The 14,143-nt window shown below is 39.9% G+C and overlaps 1 protein-coding gene across 1 annotated transcript; it reads left to right on the top strand.

The window, feature by feature from the left end:
• The first annotated feature begins 2,118 nt into the window (after positions 1 to 2,118).
• LOC113492547 (collagen alpha-1(I) chain-like) lies at positions 2,119 to 13,650 on the top strand. The gene is made up of 32 exons (XM_026870039.1): positions 2,119 to 3,292; positions 3,514 to 3,738; positions 4,294 to 4,453; positions 4,755 to 4,917; positions 5,180 to 5,546; positions 5,766 to 5,875; positions 6,162 to 6,290; positions 6,524 to 6,721; positions 6,804 to 6,878; positions 7,037 to 7,147; positions 7,218 to 7,478; positions 7,560 to 7,757; positions 7,841 to 7,957; positions 8,026 to 8,116; positions 8,209 to 8,306; positions 8,380 to 8,541; positions 8,621 to 8,665; positions 8,755 to 8,961; positions 9,053 to 9,304; positions 9,387 to 9,567; positions 9,640 to 9,782; positions 9,861 to 10,077; positions 10,161 to 10,321; positions 10,404 to 10,673; positions 10,751 to 10,912; positions 10,999 to 11,214; positions 11,324 to 11,579; positions 11,968 to 12,120; positions 12,431 to 12,594; positions 12,691 to 12,806; positions 12,889 to 12,991; positions 13,414 to 13,650. The coding sequence occupies exons 1-32, from the start codon at positions 3,223 to 3,225 to the stop codon at positions 13,549 to 13,551; spliced, it is 5,319 nt and encodes a 1,772-aa protein (XP_026725840.1). The 5' UTR covers positions 2,119 to 3,222; the 3' UTR covers positions 13,552 to 13,650.
• Positions 13,651 to 14,143: the final 493 nt, after the last annotated feature.

Below are 14,143 nucleotides of genomic sequence, written 5' to 3'. Positions count from 1 at the left end.
AATATTGTTGTTGCTCTGAAACAAAAAAACTCGCTAAACTAAATTAAAGTTTAAAGAATCCGTGCAGACCTTTTAAGCTATGACAAAGCAGTCACAGTTATAAATACATCTTCAGATCTTTTAATAATAATCCGTAAAGTAACAATTGAACTAGACACATAGATCTTACAACCGAAATTAAAATGGCTCCGGACCAATCATGTCAATTGAATTGATGTACATTTTTCTACAATAAGACATGAGGCCAATGTTCTCTATAATACCTACTTCAAGTTATTTGTTCATAACGTTAAACACTTACACGTTTTTCTTTTGGGGAAGCTCAAAAAGTACCTAAATTTGCAACTTCTTCGCCGATTTCGTTAAGTATGGAAAAAGTTAATGGTGTCTGCGCTTCTGAAGATTGGGATGGCTGGACCGACAGCCACCCAAAGCCACCCTACGTACTATGGACTAATTTGGACCTTAGTCCCACAAAGTACCAGGTTAATGGTGCTTTTGCCAGTAGATTGGTCATCAGCAATAATATAACTATAAGATTGTACCTTTCCGGCAGAAAAATCCGAAATAGCCTCCGACACTGAGAGTTCCGTACAAATAGGCTAAGAAAAAAACATTATCCATAAAAATGCATGAGTGTAACATAGTTATTATTAGGCGTATCAACAATTCCAACTGTCTATCTATCAAGATTCAGAGATACCTCCGATGACAGATGGATAAACAACGCAGCTTTAGTAAAAGGGTTTTTACCCTTTGGGTACGTAATCCTAAAAACAACCTTTTAAGAGAGAGTTGGCTAAGATTTACCTTAAAACTCGTTCGAAATCTGGCACAACTTTTAATACTGTAAGTGGTTACGCTCTGTTTACCGCTACAGTAGAAGTATGTGAAGGACAGGCTCGGACAACTAAGCAGGTAATCTTCAAATGGAAAATTTCATTAAGAGTATCCTCTTTGAATCTAACTATACTCGATTTGTTTAAGCTCTTAAAAAAGGTTAACTATCTTGGTGTGTTTTGTAAAAAAAATCTGTTTAAAAATTAAACACGGCTAAAATATGTAAAACAACAATAAAGATCACCAAATCAAATAAAAAACTGAAAAAAATCAGTCGTTCATTTATTTAATATGTTACTACACCGTGATTTTTTAGTCGTCTTACAAAAGCAGCCCAGTTCATGTATCCAATGACTAGAACACGTTCATGATAAAAAAAATAGGTATTTATGTGATTTGAAAAAAAATTAAATGCAATTTTTATTCAATATTATGATGTAATTCGTAGTTTTTTAGAAACACAGCTCTGTTGCAAGCGCGGTCCGAGCCTTGTAACAATGGTGAGGGGCGCGGGCGGCGGCGTTTTTATCATTTTTAAGAGTATATTTCAGATTTCTCATGTTTAATTTTCTTCGTACTTACTATCTTAGTTGATGATAAAAAAAAATCGCGCCTAGGGGTATTTTACGTCGGATACATGAACTGGGCTGCTTTTGTAAGACGACTAAAAATCACCGTGTATATGAAAAGACACAGCACGGTTAAGATTTCCTATCATAAGATTGTTTACGTTTTCAAGTACCGGTAGTCAAATATCGTGAAAATGAACTGGCAATCTGGCAAACACATACATCAACTACAAACTTAGTATCATAATATCAAATACAAAACATGCACACAAAAATTAGAATGAAAAGCGAAATACATATTGTGCAACATAACACATCGTTCAGCGTTTAAAAATCAGTCAAACCCATACTGGGATACTCGGGTTTTATGAAAGTGTGGGGAGAGGAAAGCTTTGTAAAGTACTTTGATTTTATTGTGATCGTCGACAAGGGCCCACTACGACTTCATGCTCACATTTCTAAGGCATATTATAGTGTTTACTTTGTGTAGTTTGACTGAAAATGTAACGAGTTAATACAATTTTATTGTCCAGAGGCCAGAAAGAAAAATTTCATCATCGAAAACATAACTGTGAAATAAGAGTTTAATATTATGATATATTGTGTTTGTTGACTTAAACGAATGGTCATTCATTTAAGTGGTCCGTCCTGAAATTGATTTATAACAAAAAATGACATTTCTTTCTGCTTCCTAGTTTACATTGTGTTAATATTCTGATTAAAATATCCGTAACAGTAAGCCATCGAAAAGGAGGCTTCTATTCAGTTTCTACCATACGGGAATTACTATTTTCTCAAGGCAATCTGTCAGCTAAAGTTAGTGAAAAGTTCCCAAACATTCTGAAACTCGAGCGCCCAGTACGAAGTACGCGTACGCATATACACATTTACCACATTATGTGTACAATCTTACTATATGTGTCGTACTTTATTGTCATAATGAGGTAAACTTAGTTTCGTTGTTTTGTTTGTCCCTATCTCAAGTGTTCTCATGTCTATCCCTATCTAGCTAAGTAGATATACTTATAAACCTTTTGTCCTCTCCGGATTCCATCAAATTGTCCGCTTTCCGTTTCCAAACGTGAGTTTGTTTTGTGAGCTAAAAGACGAAAACAAAAGATTATTTTGCCTTTAACAAATGTACTCGTATTAAAATTTATACCCAAAAAGGGCGCATTCCAATCTATCAAAGCAGTTCTTGATTTATTCATAAAACGTATTGGTAATGTCTTGTTGCAAAACCTATGAATCTCTATTAGGCAGATGCTGGCGCCGAATTGCGGGTAGGTACCTACTTATTTAATCGATACAAGCAAGCCAGGCGACGACAACATTTTACAAAAACAAACATTCAACAACAATATTTGTTCGCTTCGTTAATATGCTGCAAGTTTGTTCTTCCACTTAGACTTAAGTTGATGAGTTGTTTACCTAATTCACTCAGTTCAATTAGGCTACATTTCACAATTTGTATGACAGACTGGTCGTACTGTAGATAAAGAGCTACAGACCGTGTAATAATTGTTTCAATTTAGGTTTCATAGAGACGGTTGACGATCTCTGTGTTTTCATTAAGGTTCATTATTATGACACCAATGCGATGAAGTATATTGGCGACGTGATGTGGCCGGCAAAGGCTCGGGGGCTCAGTATCGTTGCTGCCGCCGCCGGCAGGCCGACATGTCCAGCCGCCTTCTCGAAGACGGCTAGAGGCTGCCACGGCACAGCCTCCGACTAACCGACCCCTTAACGCGCCCACCGGGATGGGACCGAATGTAAATATAAACCACCTAACATATTTATTCGGGCCGCAATGGCTCCACAGACAAAAGGATTATTTCTCCTTTTATTGCTTTGCGCACTCAGTGGGGGCAACGGGGACGGTGAGTAAATATTATTCGTTTAGTTTAAATACGTTTTATTTTCGATATCGAGACGCATGTCTACGCATACAATTTTAAGAAATAAAGTTTTGGTCGTCATCTTCGAAAAAGTGTAAAACAATAAACAAGAATTTGATCTTGTTTTGATTTTAATAACAACTATGAATATTGAATCGATAGTATAAATTACGGTAATATTTTTCCTATATTTTGATTTTTAGATGAAACAGAAATTTTTGACGTTCTGTCGGTGGTCCGGGATACCGACGAGCTCCCTGACGGCGTGACACTGTCGCCGGGGCGATGCCAGTCACCCCTCCAGCCAGAATCAGACTACACATCTTACACCCTCAATGAAAATGCAACTCTACATCAACTGGCGGCTGGCATGTTCTACAATACATTCCCTGAAGACTTCTCTATCATGGCTGTTGTGCGGATACCAGGTAAGACATAATCAAAATAAAAAAAAAAAAACATTTATTGGAACAAAAAGTAGTGAATAACATTAATTATGCGTTAACAGCCGCATTAGTTATTAAAAAACTGTGTCGCAACTCTTAGCGCCCACCTCCGAGATGGGGAGTGCTCCAACATTGAAATTAATAAACATTAATAGAAAAGCACTTAAAACTAGAAAAACACAAAAAAGAGACTATACGTATAACTAATAAAATTACAAAATAATAATAATAACTGAGATCATAAGAAATAATAATATTGAAATTATGCGTAATATAATAAAATCATTTTTACTTCATTCATATAAAATGTGAATATGAAAGAAGTTTGCAATGCTTGAATGATCCGTAAAATATAAAAATAGGAAGGAATAAATTCGAATTTAGTGAAATTCCAACAAAAAAAATATATTTTTTCTATTTAAAATAAAAGGAATTATAAAATAAAATGGCTGCCCAAAAACAGTTTCTTTTTACCTAGGTTTTTATTACAGTCTCCTAACTAGCTAAGACATATTTTAACGTTTTAATTTGTAACAGGAACAGAACAGAATCCGATATTCATTCTCTACTCGGACGCTGGCGACGAGCAACTCCAGCTGGTGGTGGGGAACTTGATCGAACTGTACTACGAGGACACTAGGGGCGACCCCGAAGACCATGAGCTCCTCACGTTCAGGGAAGACATAGCTGATGGAAAGTAAGACTATCAATAATTCGCTGACTGATACAGAAACATTGAAAAAATAAGATGTTCCTAAACTATCCTGTCACGTCTGTACAATTACCTCAAAAAAACATGTTAAATGTTTCTTATAAAATTCTTCTGTAAGAGAATTGAAAGATGTAGGATCTCAGCACACTCATAATGCCTTCATCGTTTCAAGTTTATTTTTTCTCGATTTCTACTATTTTTCCCCACCCTGAAAGATCAGAAGGTAACATAACAATTAATCACCCTTAATTTTTGAACTTTAATTGACCAAAGTAATAATCCACAGCTGGCATCGGATAGCAATAAGTATAAAAGGCGACTCAGCAACACTTCTTCTGGATTGTGAGGTGAAGGAAACATTGCCACTCGGTCGGAAGCCAGGCAGCACGTTCAACTTGGCTGGAGCCTTAGTAGTCGGATCACAGATAACAGCCGATCAGTACTATGAGGTAGGCCTTTAATTGCAGTTTACATTTGATGTACGAAAATTGATTAAATTGAATTACTGAATACACCAAGAGAGAAAAAATATTGAGAAAATCTACAGTCGAACATTTTTCTCGTAACTAACTTGTTTTTCTGAATAAAAGTACAAGGCGTTTGTAAAAAGATTTTCAGTTTTTTTTCGACACGAGTTAAATAAAACAGGTACTTTTTAATCAGAAACTGTTTCATACATTTACAAAAACTTAACAAGCCCAATATTTTCAGGGAGACATCGAAATTCTTCAGTTTTCAAACAAACCTGACACCGCATACGACATGTGTATTTCAATAGCTCCGGACTGTGGGGGATCTGGATCTGGTATTCTAATACCAGCACCACAAATCAGTCCAGAAGTCAAACCTATTCTATACGCTGAAAGACATATAGAAACTCCAACAGAACACCCGAACTTAGGCACGAACACAGACGATGATACACGAAGGCGTTACGGAACTTTCAGCAGAAATAGATTCTTTGATAGAAACGAAACAGACAACTTATGGCCACAGAGAGCAACTACACCTCACCCAGACTGGGAATTATCCAGCGCTAACCCTGTCGTCAATCAATTTGCACCATCTACGGACTCCGGTAAATAAAATTACGTAAATATATTACTTATATTTTTGGTAGATATGTCTGTTTGAAAAGGTACACGGTTAACATCTAAGCCAGGACAGGGTCCGTTTGCCTGTGAGATCGAAAATTATTACATGATTAAATTTAAATGAGTTTATACGTTGCCAATAGGAATGTAATATTCTCCGTTTTAATATTGGCGTTATTTTCAGTTGTTTATATTTTTTCCAGATGAAAATAGCATTTTTGGTAGTTTTGACAACGATTTCTTGCCAGCGGCAGCGTCACCTCCTCCACTCGGTATTCATCTAGTGAATACTCTAGAAGAAACCACGCCAAGAGTTAGTATTACACGTCTTCTTGACTTCGCTTGGACGATAAATATTGGAAGAATCGGGTTAAAGATATCCAATACACTACAATACATTATTTTAATAGACGTAAATTATAATAAGTTTCAATTTTTGTGTGTTCTACAGTAACAACACTTTTTCACCTAAGTATTGTAATTAATCATAAGAGAGCTAATTTTACAAGCTCCCTTAAATACATATCTACCGCATATGACACCGCTACGTCACACAACCCTGTTTCATCTAACATGAGAATATTCGCACGATATTTCAGTCTAAACGGGGTGACGATGACGATACGGATGCGACTACTACCATGGTGACCGTTACGGAGGTGCCTTACACTCCTATGACGACCACTGAGGACGACGATTGGCTCACTCATCCGCCGGAACCTTCCCAAGTAAGATAACGTGTTAACCTCATTTTTTGGGCTTTTAAAAAAAGCCTCCTCAGTTTTGTTTAACTTGGGTTTTAGTTTTTTATTCGAAGAGCGTCTATTAGAAACGAGACTTTTTGTCAGTTATTACATTTGCAATCTCAGACAAATGAAAATACTAAAATCTCAAAGTCAATATTTTCACATTAGCGACAACTACGAGTACTAAAAGATTTTACAAATAAATATATTTTCAGGGCAACTCTACAATAAATTACGATTCATCTGAAACCTACTATGACTACGGCAGTTCTGGAACATATATGGGGCCACGAGGATATCCTGGACCACCCGGACCTCAAGGGCCGAGAGGTCCGAAAGGAGATCCAGGGAAACCAGGGTCTGAAGGCTCTCAAGGGTCTCCAGGTGCCCCAGGAAACGTATTTGTTATTCCTGTAAGTACAATTTAGTTATTTAAATCTATATTTATTAAAATTTTAACATTTCTTTACTTTGCTCATTTGACCTATTTTACAGTTACATCAATCTGGAAATGACAAAGGTCCCGACGCACAATCGGAGGCTCTGCGACAGATGTTTACTCAACACATGGTATGTTGACTGTCTCATACAGATACTAGGGAATGAATACGTAATATTTGTATTTAATCGTCACTTCATATTTAAATCCTTGCCAAATCAAAGTGTCACTGCTGCTTACATACGAGTATACACAAGCTAGGTACTGACTTATTTCGTATACTTAACAGGCTGCAATGCGCGGAGCAGAAGGACCAATGGGCCTAACTGGTCCTCCCGGCCCTGAAGGAGATGTTGGACCTGAGGGCCCAAGGGGAGAACAAGGAGAGCAGGGGGAACCAGTATGTTGAAATTTTGACTGTCATTTAGTTCATTTATTTGATAGTTATAATAATATAAATATTGTTTTAGGGTCCGCCGGGTCCTAGAGGCTTACAAGGGCCACCAGGTAGATTAGGGCGCAGAGGTCACGCTGGTCGGGACGGGGAAAGAGGTTCTACTGGCGCTCCTGGGCAAAAAGGAGAGCAAGGCTACCCCGGTATGCCGGGCATGCCTGGTGACAAAGGTGAAAGAGGAAGCGCGGGACTCCAGGGTGAAGTAGGAGCACCTGGTCAAGACGGACCGCCAGGAGATGACGGACCACCCGGACCACATGGAAGCCCTGGAGAATTGGTAATTATTTAACTACTGTACATCTTACTCTAGTTATTATAACAAATGAAGCACTTCTAATAATTAAATCTGTTTCTTTAGGGGCCTAGAGGTTTCATGGGACCTAGAGGATTCCCGGGTTTGATAGGTTATCCAGGCATACCAGGGCTTGAGGGCCCACAAGGTGCAAAAGGGGCTTCTGGACAAACGGGGCCACCTGGACCGCCAGGACAGCCAGGCACTATTGGATCACCGGGCTCGTCGGGTCCACAAGGTCCTATCGGTGCCCCAGGAATTCAGGTAATGTAAAAAAAAAATTACAGATACTAAGTTATCAGAGTATAGCAAAATGATTTTATAATGTAAACCTGAATCATTTTCAGGGTCCCCAAGGTAAACCCGGAATATCTGGTCTACCTGGTTCAGAAGGTATTCCAGGAACACCAGGAAATCCGGGTCAGCAGGGAAAACCTGGAGATGTAGGCCCACAGGGCCCTCAGGTATGTAACAATCGATAAATATTTTACAGCTTGTCAAACAGAACCATTCAAATGTATATATTTTATAGGGAATGTTGGGATTTCCTGGGAGTCGCGGATTGAAAGGAGATGAAGGCCCCAGGGGCTTACCAGGAGACAAAGGCGATAAAGGAATCAGAGGTAACCTTACTATGCTACTTGATCTTCAACATTAACTTAAATAGTGTCTTTGTTTTGTAACTGATAGTAACTTCGAAATATTAAAACCACAGGCATCGATGGTGAAAAAGGAGACATTGGACCTAAAGGAGAAAGAGGATTAACTGGAGAACCTGGACCTACAGGCATCGAGGGACCCGAAGGCCAAAAAGTAACTACACTTAACAAAATCAAATTATTATTATTACTTTAATATGAAATTAACTAGTTCATATTTATTTTAGGGTATGGAAGGGCCTAGAGGTGAAACAGGGCCTATAGGTCAGGCAGGAGAAAAGGGTGCTACTGGTCCACAGGGACCACAAGGTTATCCAGGTAGTCAAGGCGAAAAAGGTGACAAAGGTGCTACTGGAAGAAGAGGTAGAAGAGGCACAAAAGGAATAATGGTAAATTTTATTAACCTCGCATTTAATTTGAAGTCACCTGAATCAATACATTTTAACTTCTTTATTCTTTTTCTTACAGGGTTTAATTGGACAACAAGGAGATCGTGGTGACTCTGGACCAAGAGTAGGTTCATAACAATGTCAGATATTCTTTTTCTTTAAACTGTTTTCTATATAATCAAGTTCATTAATGTTTTACTGGCATTATTTTAGGGTTACAGAGGACCACGTGGTCGCCGCGGTTCAGATGGTGCACCAGGACCTAAAGGTGATACAGGACAACCAGGACCGCCAGGACCAACAGGCGAGAGAGGACCTCAGGGCTTAGAAGGTGTCCGCGGTTTCCCAGGACCTATAGGCCCACCCGGAAACGATGGCAAAACTGGATTACCGGGCCCACTAGGAGAACGTGGTCCAATGGCAAGTATAATGACTGCAAAGCAATATTTAGAAGAATAGAACTTGAATAATGGTTACTTTAAATTAATATGCTATATATCTATACAAATAGGGTGAACCGGGAGCTCAAGGTGGAACTGGTCCTTCAGGGCCAGTAGGGCCTCAAGGACCTACAGGTGAACCTGGTCCTCCGGGCCCACCGGGTGCCTCTGGAATACCGGGAACGCCAGGGGATGTAGGAAGTCCGGGTGAAGTCGGAAAAGAAGGAGCACCCGGTCCAGCGGGTCCGGAAGGAAAACCGGGGCCAGTTGGATCACCAGGCCCACCGGGAAATAACGGGGAACCGGGATTGCCTGGAGCAGCTGTAAGTTACATGTAGTCTTTTTTCAATGATATATTATTGTTATTTAAAAATCCCACAATACATTACCTGATCATGTCCAAAGGGTATACCCGGCGCGAAAGGTGATTTTGGCCCGGCGGGTCCACCAGGCGTGAGAGGTGACAAAGGAGAGCCGGGAGAACCTGGTAACGAAGGACCGCAAGGACCACAAGGCCGCGAAGGTCCACGAGGACCTCCCGGACCTGGAGGACAAAAGGGAGAAATTGGTGAACCAGGCCCAGTAGGCAAGTATCTGTAACTATTATATTACATTACTCAAAATAATGGTTTTACTTATATGATTTATTTTCTTTTAGGTCCAAATGGTCGAGACGGTTTTCCGGGACCAAGAGGTTTAGCTGGTGCGCCAGGCCCAGTTGGACCTCCTGGTGAGGACGGCGATAAAGGGGAAGCGGGACCTCCCGGAGAGAAAGGTTTTAAAGGCGCAACAGGAGAAACGGTGATAAAAAATTACTATTCTCTTTATTTCTTAAATTAAATTCGGCGATACAGTGACAAGAATATTTTATTCATCCAGGGCCCAGTTGGTTCACCTGGAATACAAGGTCTACGCGGAGAAGCCGGACCGGTGGGTTTACCCGGTGATAAAGGGCCACCGGGTGAGATAGGTCCTCCTGGCCCAACAGGCACTGACGGAGTCCGGGGTCCTCCAGGACCTACCGGACCTCCAGGACCGCAAGGCATCAAAGGTCAACCGGGGATAAAAGGAGATGTTGGTGATCCAGGTGCTTTAGGTACGACAGCTAAATTCAAATAAAATTACTTTAATATGCGTTAACAATAGCCTGCCAGCTGTTATATTAATTTCCGTTTCTAGGAGCTACAGGGCAAATGGGGCCGGCTGGACCACCTGGTCTTCGAGGACCTAAAGGTATTCAAGGAGAGGTAGGCCCCCGCGGTGCTGAAGGTCAACCAGGAAACGTTGGTAATCCTGGAGCTCCAGGCCCACCAGGTGTGCAAGGACCCGAAGGAAAACTGGTATGCTTATTAAATAGACTAAATTGGATAACTATACTTGTAATGTGAATTCGATGTTTATTCAACTTTATTTTCTTTCCAGGGCCCTAGAGGACCTGCTGGTCCTAAAGGTGATGATGGTCCTGCCGGAATTCAAGGGGAAACTGGACCAAAAGGATCGCCGGGACCAGAAGGCCCTAAAGGGAATACTGGTCCTGCTGGATTTCCAGGAGAACAAGGCGAATCTGGTCCTCAAGGTATTAAGGGTGAACCAGGTCCAGAAGGACCAGAGGGTAGCAATGGGCCACCGGGACCAATAGGACCAGTAGGACCACCTGGCAAACCGGGAGAAACTGGAATGCCCGGAAGCCCTGTAAGCAATTGTTGTGTAAATGCTTTAAATATCATTCTGATGAATACTGAGTATAAAATTACTATCACAAATTACAGGGTACAGATGGTCCAGCAGGAACTCAAGGCAACCCAGGACTTCCAGGAGAAAAAGGTGACATTGGTCCTAAGGGGCTGCCTGGAGAACAGGGTCCACCTGGCGCTACTGGTCCTCCGGGACCGGAAGGGCAACGTGGAGTTCGTGGTTTACCTGGACCTACAGTAAGTAAACGTCGTTTAAACTTACATATTTTAACAATAGTCAAGATTTTTTAAGTTTTTTTTAATGATGTTGTGTTTTATTTTAGGGCGAAGTTGGAAAGCCGGGAGTTGCCGGACCTGTTGGACTGCCTGGTAAAGCTGGACCTGCCGGTCTTCAAGGAACTAAGGGTGACAAAGGCAATCAAGGCCCAAAGGGTCATATCGGTGACACAGGGCAAATGGGACTAAAAGGTGATCAAGGAGACGAAGGCAAACAAGGATTACCCGGACCTGTTGGACCAGCAGGACCCAAAGGAGACACGGTAATTTACACTATTCTTGTGAATATTCAGTATTCTACACTTTAAACGAAAATGTAGAATAACATATTTAGAATTATTAAATTTCTCACTTAACTCATAAATATTTCAGGGTCCTCCTGGGCCAGCGGGACCGAAAGGCGAAACTGGACTCACAGGCCCGCCAGGACCTGAAGGTCAACTAGGGCCAAAAGGCTCACCAGGACCTGAAGGGAGACCAGGATTACAAGGACCACCAGGAACTCCTGGACCCCCAGGACCACCTGCTCCGCCCATGCAAATACCCTCGGAACTTTTCACGTCATACACTCGTCGACGTCGCAGTGTCGAATCCATGGAATCTGTGACTGAAGACAATTTCGAGGAAGGTTAAGATCTTTCTACATTTTATACTGAATAATTTTCGCTCAATTGTTTATATTACCCGCTTTGGCTTAGTGCTAGGTAAAATACTAGCATTTAACAAAATCCCGCAAATACGTAAAAGCTTGCCTTAATTGACGCCTACTGGTCTTGACTAGTGTCCCTGACTGCCACACCAGATTCATGAGATTGAATGCCATTCAGGACAAATGTCTGTGTGATGAGCACCATCGTTTCTATCTACAATATATGTATATGTATTTAGAAATATAGAAGTATATTTATCAGTTGTCTAGTATTCATAAAACATTTTGAGACTAGGTGGTGTTGCGTGAAAGTTCTTGTCATATTGCAAAGATATCAATAAAAATCATAACCGTATATTTATTTCAGAAGAGGAAGATATAGAATGGGTTAAAGAAATCATGACGGGTGTACTGGCAGCGCGTGGAGCTCTAGAGACAGCAAGACGTCCTCGCGGAGCAAGGACCAGCCCAGGACTGTCTTGTCGGGACCTCAAATCTTCGCATGCCAACATGACGGACGGTACAGTACCTACTCTTGTAAAAGAAGATAAATAAGCATTTGCAAAGCTGAGAGCTGATACTATGTATTATAGGAAAGTGTACTTACCAGCCATTTCAATGAGATTCGATCGGCAAACACGCATCACGTCATTTCGTGTTAAATTAAGTTTTCAGAAGAAGTGGGATGGGCAAAAGCCTGTTAAAAGGCTAATCAGCGGATCAATATAAATTAATGTCCCGTTATTGTATTTGTTAAAACTACACGCCTTCAAAACAAGGTTCTCGATGATTGATGTTTTTTGTTACACTTTCCTTTTCATGCTTTACAGGATACTATTGGATAGATGCCCGTGGTGGTGCAAGCAGTGGCCGACCCATCAGAGTGTACTGTCAAGGCTACAGCACCTGCTTGCCCCCAGATGACAGAGAACCAACGATCTTCACTTCTGAAGCTACCGCCCATAAGTTCTCACAATCTGACAATGGATATAGGGTAAATATAATTTTATTCAACTGCAGATCTTGCAGAACTAGCTTTATCCCTTTTTACTATTTAAGAATTATACGTTATTATTGTTCTTTCTTTCAGCTTACATACGAACGAGAGGGATCTGGGTTCATACAGCTAAGATTCTTGAAATTACTTTCAACCAAAGCTAGACAGAACTTCACATACTCCTGTGTTAACACCAAAGCACCACAAAGGTTAATTATTTACTTAATTATTTTAAAAACCCAATTAAGTATTTTTAAAGCGACCGAAATAACTTCATACTGTTTGTTTCAGATCCGATATTCCGGCAGATTTGACCAGAGTTAACAAACTCAAACTTTTCGGGTACAATTCTGTGGAGTTCAGGGAACCACAATTAATAAAAGACGACTGCAAGGTATTAATTTATATTAAAAACACTTCACACTATCAGCCTTCTTAATAAAATTAACAGTAACACTAAATAACTATATCTATTCTATTTCCGTGCGCATGAAGCTATTTACAATTTCTGTAAGTGCTTGAAAACATTTGTCGGCACTGAATCGCAATATCTTAAGATACTTTCCTTTTATGTCCTTCACATCCGAATTTTACCACGGCGATAAAGAGACTGACAATGTGACCACTCGCCAATGAAAAAAAAATTCAGTACAACCACTCGCTGATTGATGATGAATAAAAGAAGGATTGAATTACAGAAAAGGACAGTAGCTTAGGAAAGTGCAAATTGGCGTGTACTAAAGCCGATACACACACGTAAATAAACAACTTGCGACATTTCGAATCCAAAGAGGAACTAAACATTTTTTTTTTCAGGAGGGTACAGGCCAAATAGTTTTGGAGATTAAAACGACTCGAACAGACAGGCTGCCCATCACCGACTTCCAGCCTTTATCCTTCGCTGATGCTGAACACCAGTTTACGTTCACACCTGGGCCCGTCTGTTTCACATGACCTTTGCAGTAAAAAATAATTGTAAATAAGGATAGAAGCATTGTGTACTTAAAGCGGACTTTTGTAAATATTGTAAATAAATGTTGTGACGACAATTAACTTTTATTTCGTTTTAAATCAACACACGGTTTTACCGTATATTTTAAATTAAATCTAATACATTTCTTTTTAATTTCCATTATCTAGATATGTACTTTTAATTCCTCTAAAATATGAAGTTTCGTATATGATGAGCAATGATGATGATGAGTAATGGCTACAAGCCTAATGGAAACATTACATCAATACTATAAACATTGGTTACGTGACATGATATATTAATATACAGCAAAGGGTAGATAAACAAAAGTGTGACAAAAAATGGTCACAACTTTTCTATAGCACCTTAGACAAAAAACATATAGACTATTAACGAGTGCAAAAACCAATTAAATATATAGAATTTAATTAATTCAATTTTAATTTAGACGTGCGACATATTTGTGCCTTCCAAATACGCTTGTCTATTTGAATAAGAAAAGTTTAACTATACATTTTTAATCAGATCATCAATACTTTCGAGTCATGATAAGTACATTTACTTAGTATTTAA

Source organism: Trichoplusia ni, chromosome 4, assembly GCF_003590095.1.
Source record: "Trichoplusia ni isolate ovarian cell line Hi5 chromosome 4, tn1, whole genome shotgun sequence".
Lineage (NCBI taxonomy): Eukaryota > Metazoa > Arthropoda > Insecta > Lepidoptera > Noctuidae > Trichoplusia > Trichoplusia ni.
Note: the sequence above shows the minus strand (reverse complement) of the source record. Positions and strands in the feature narration are given on the sequence as shown.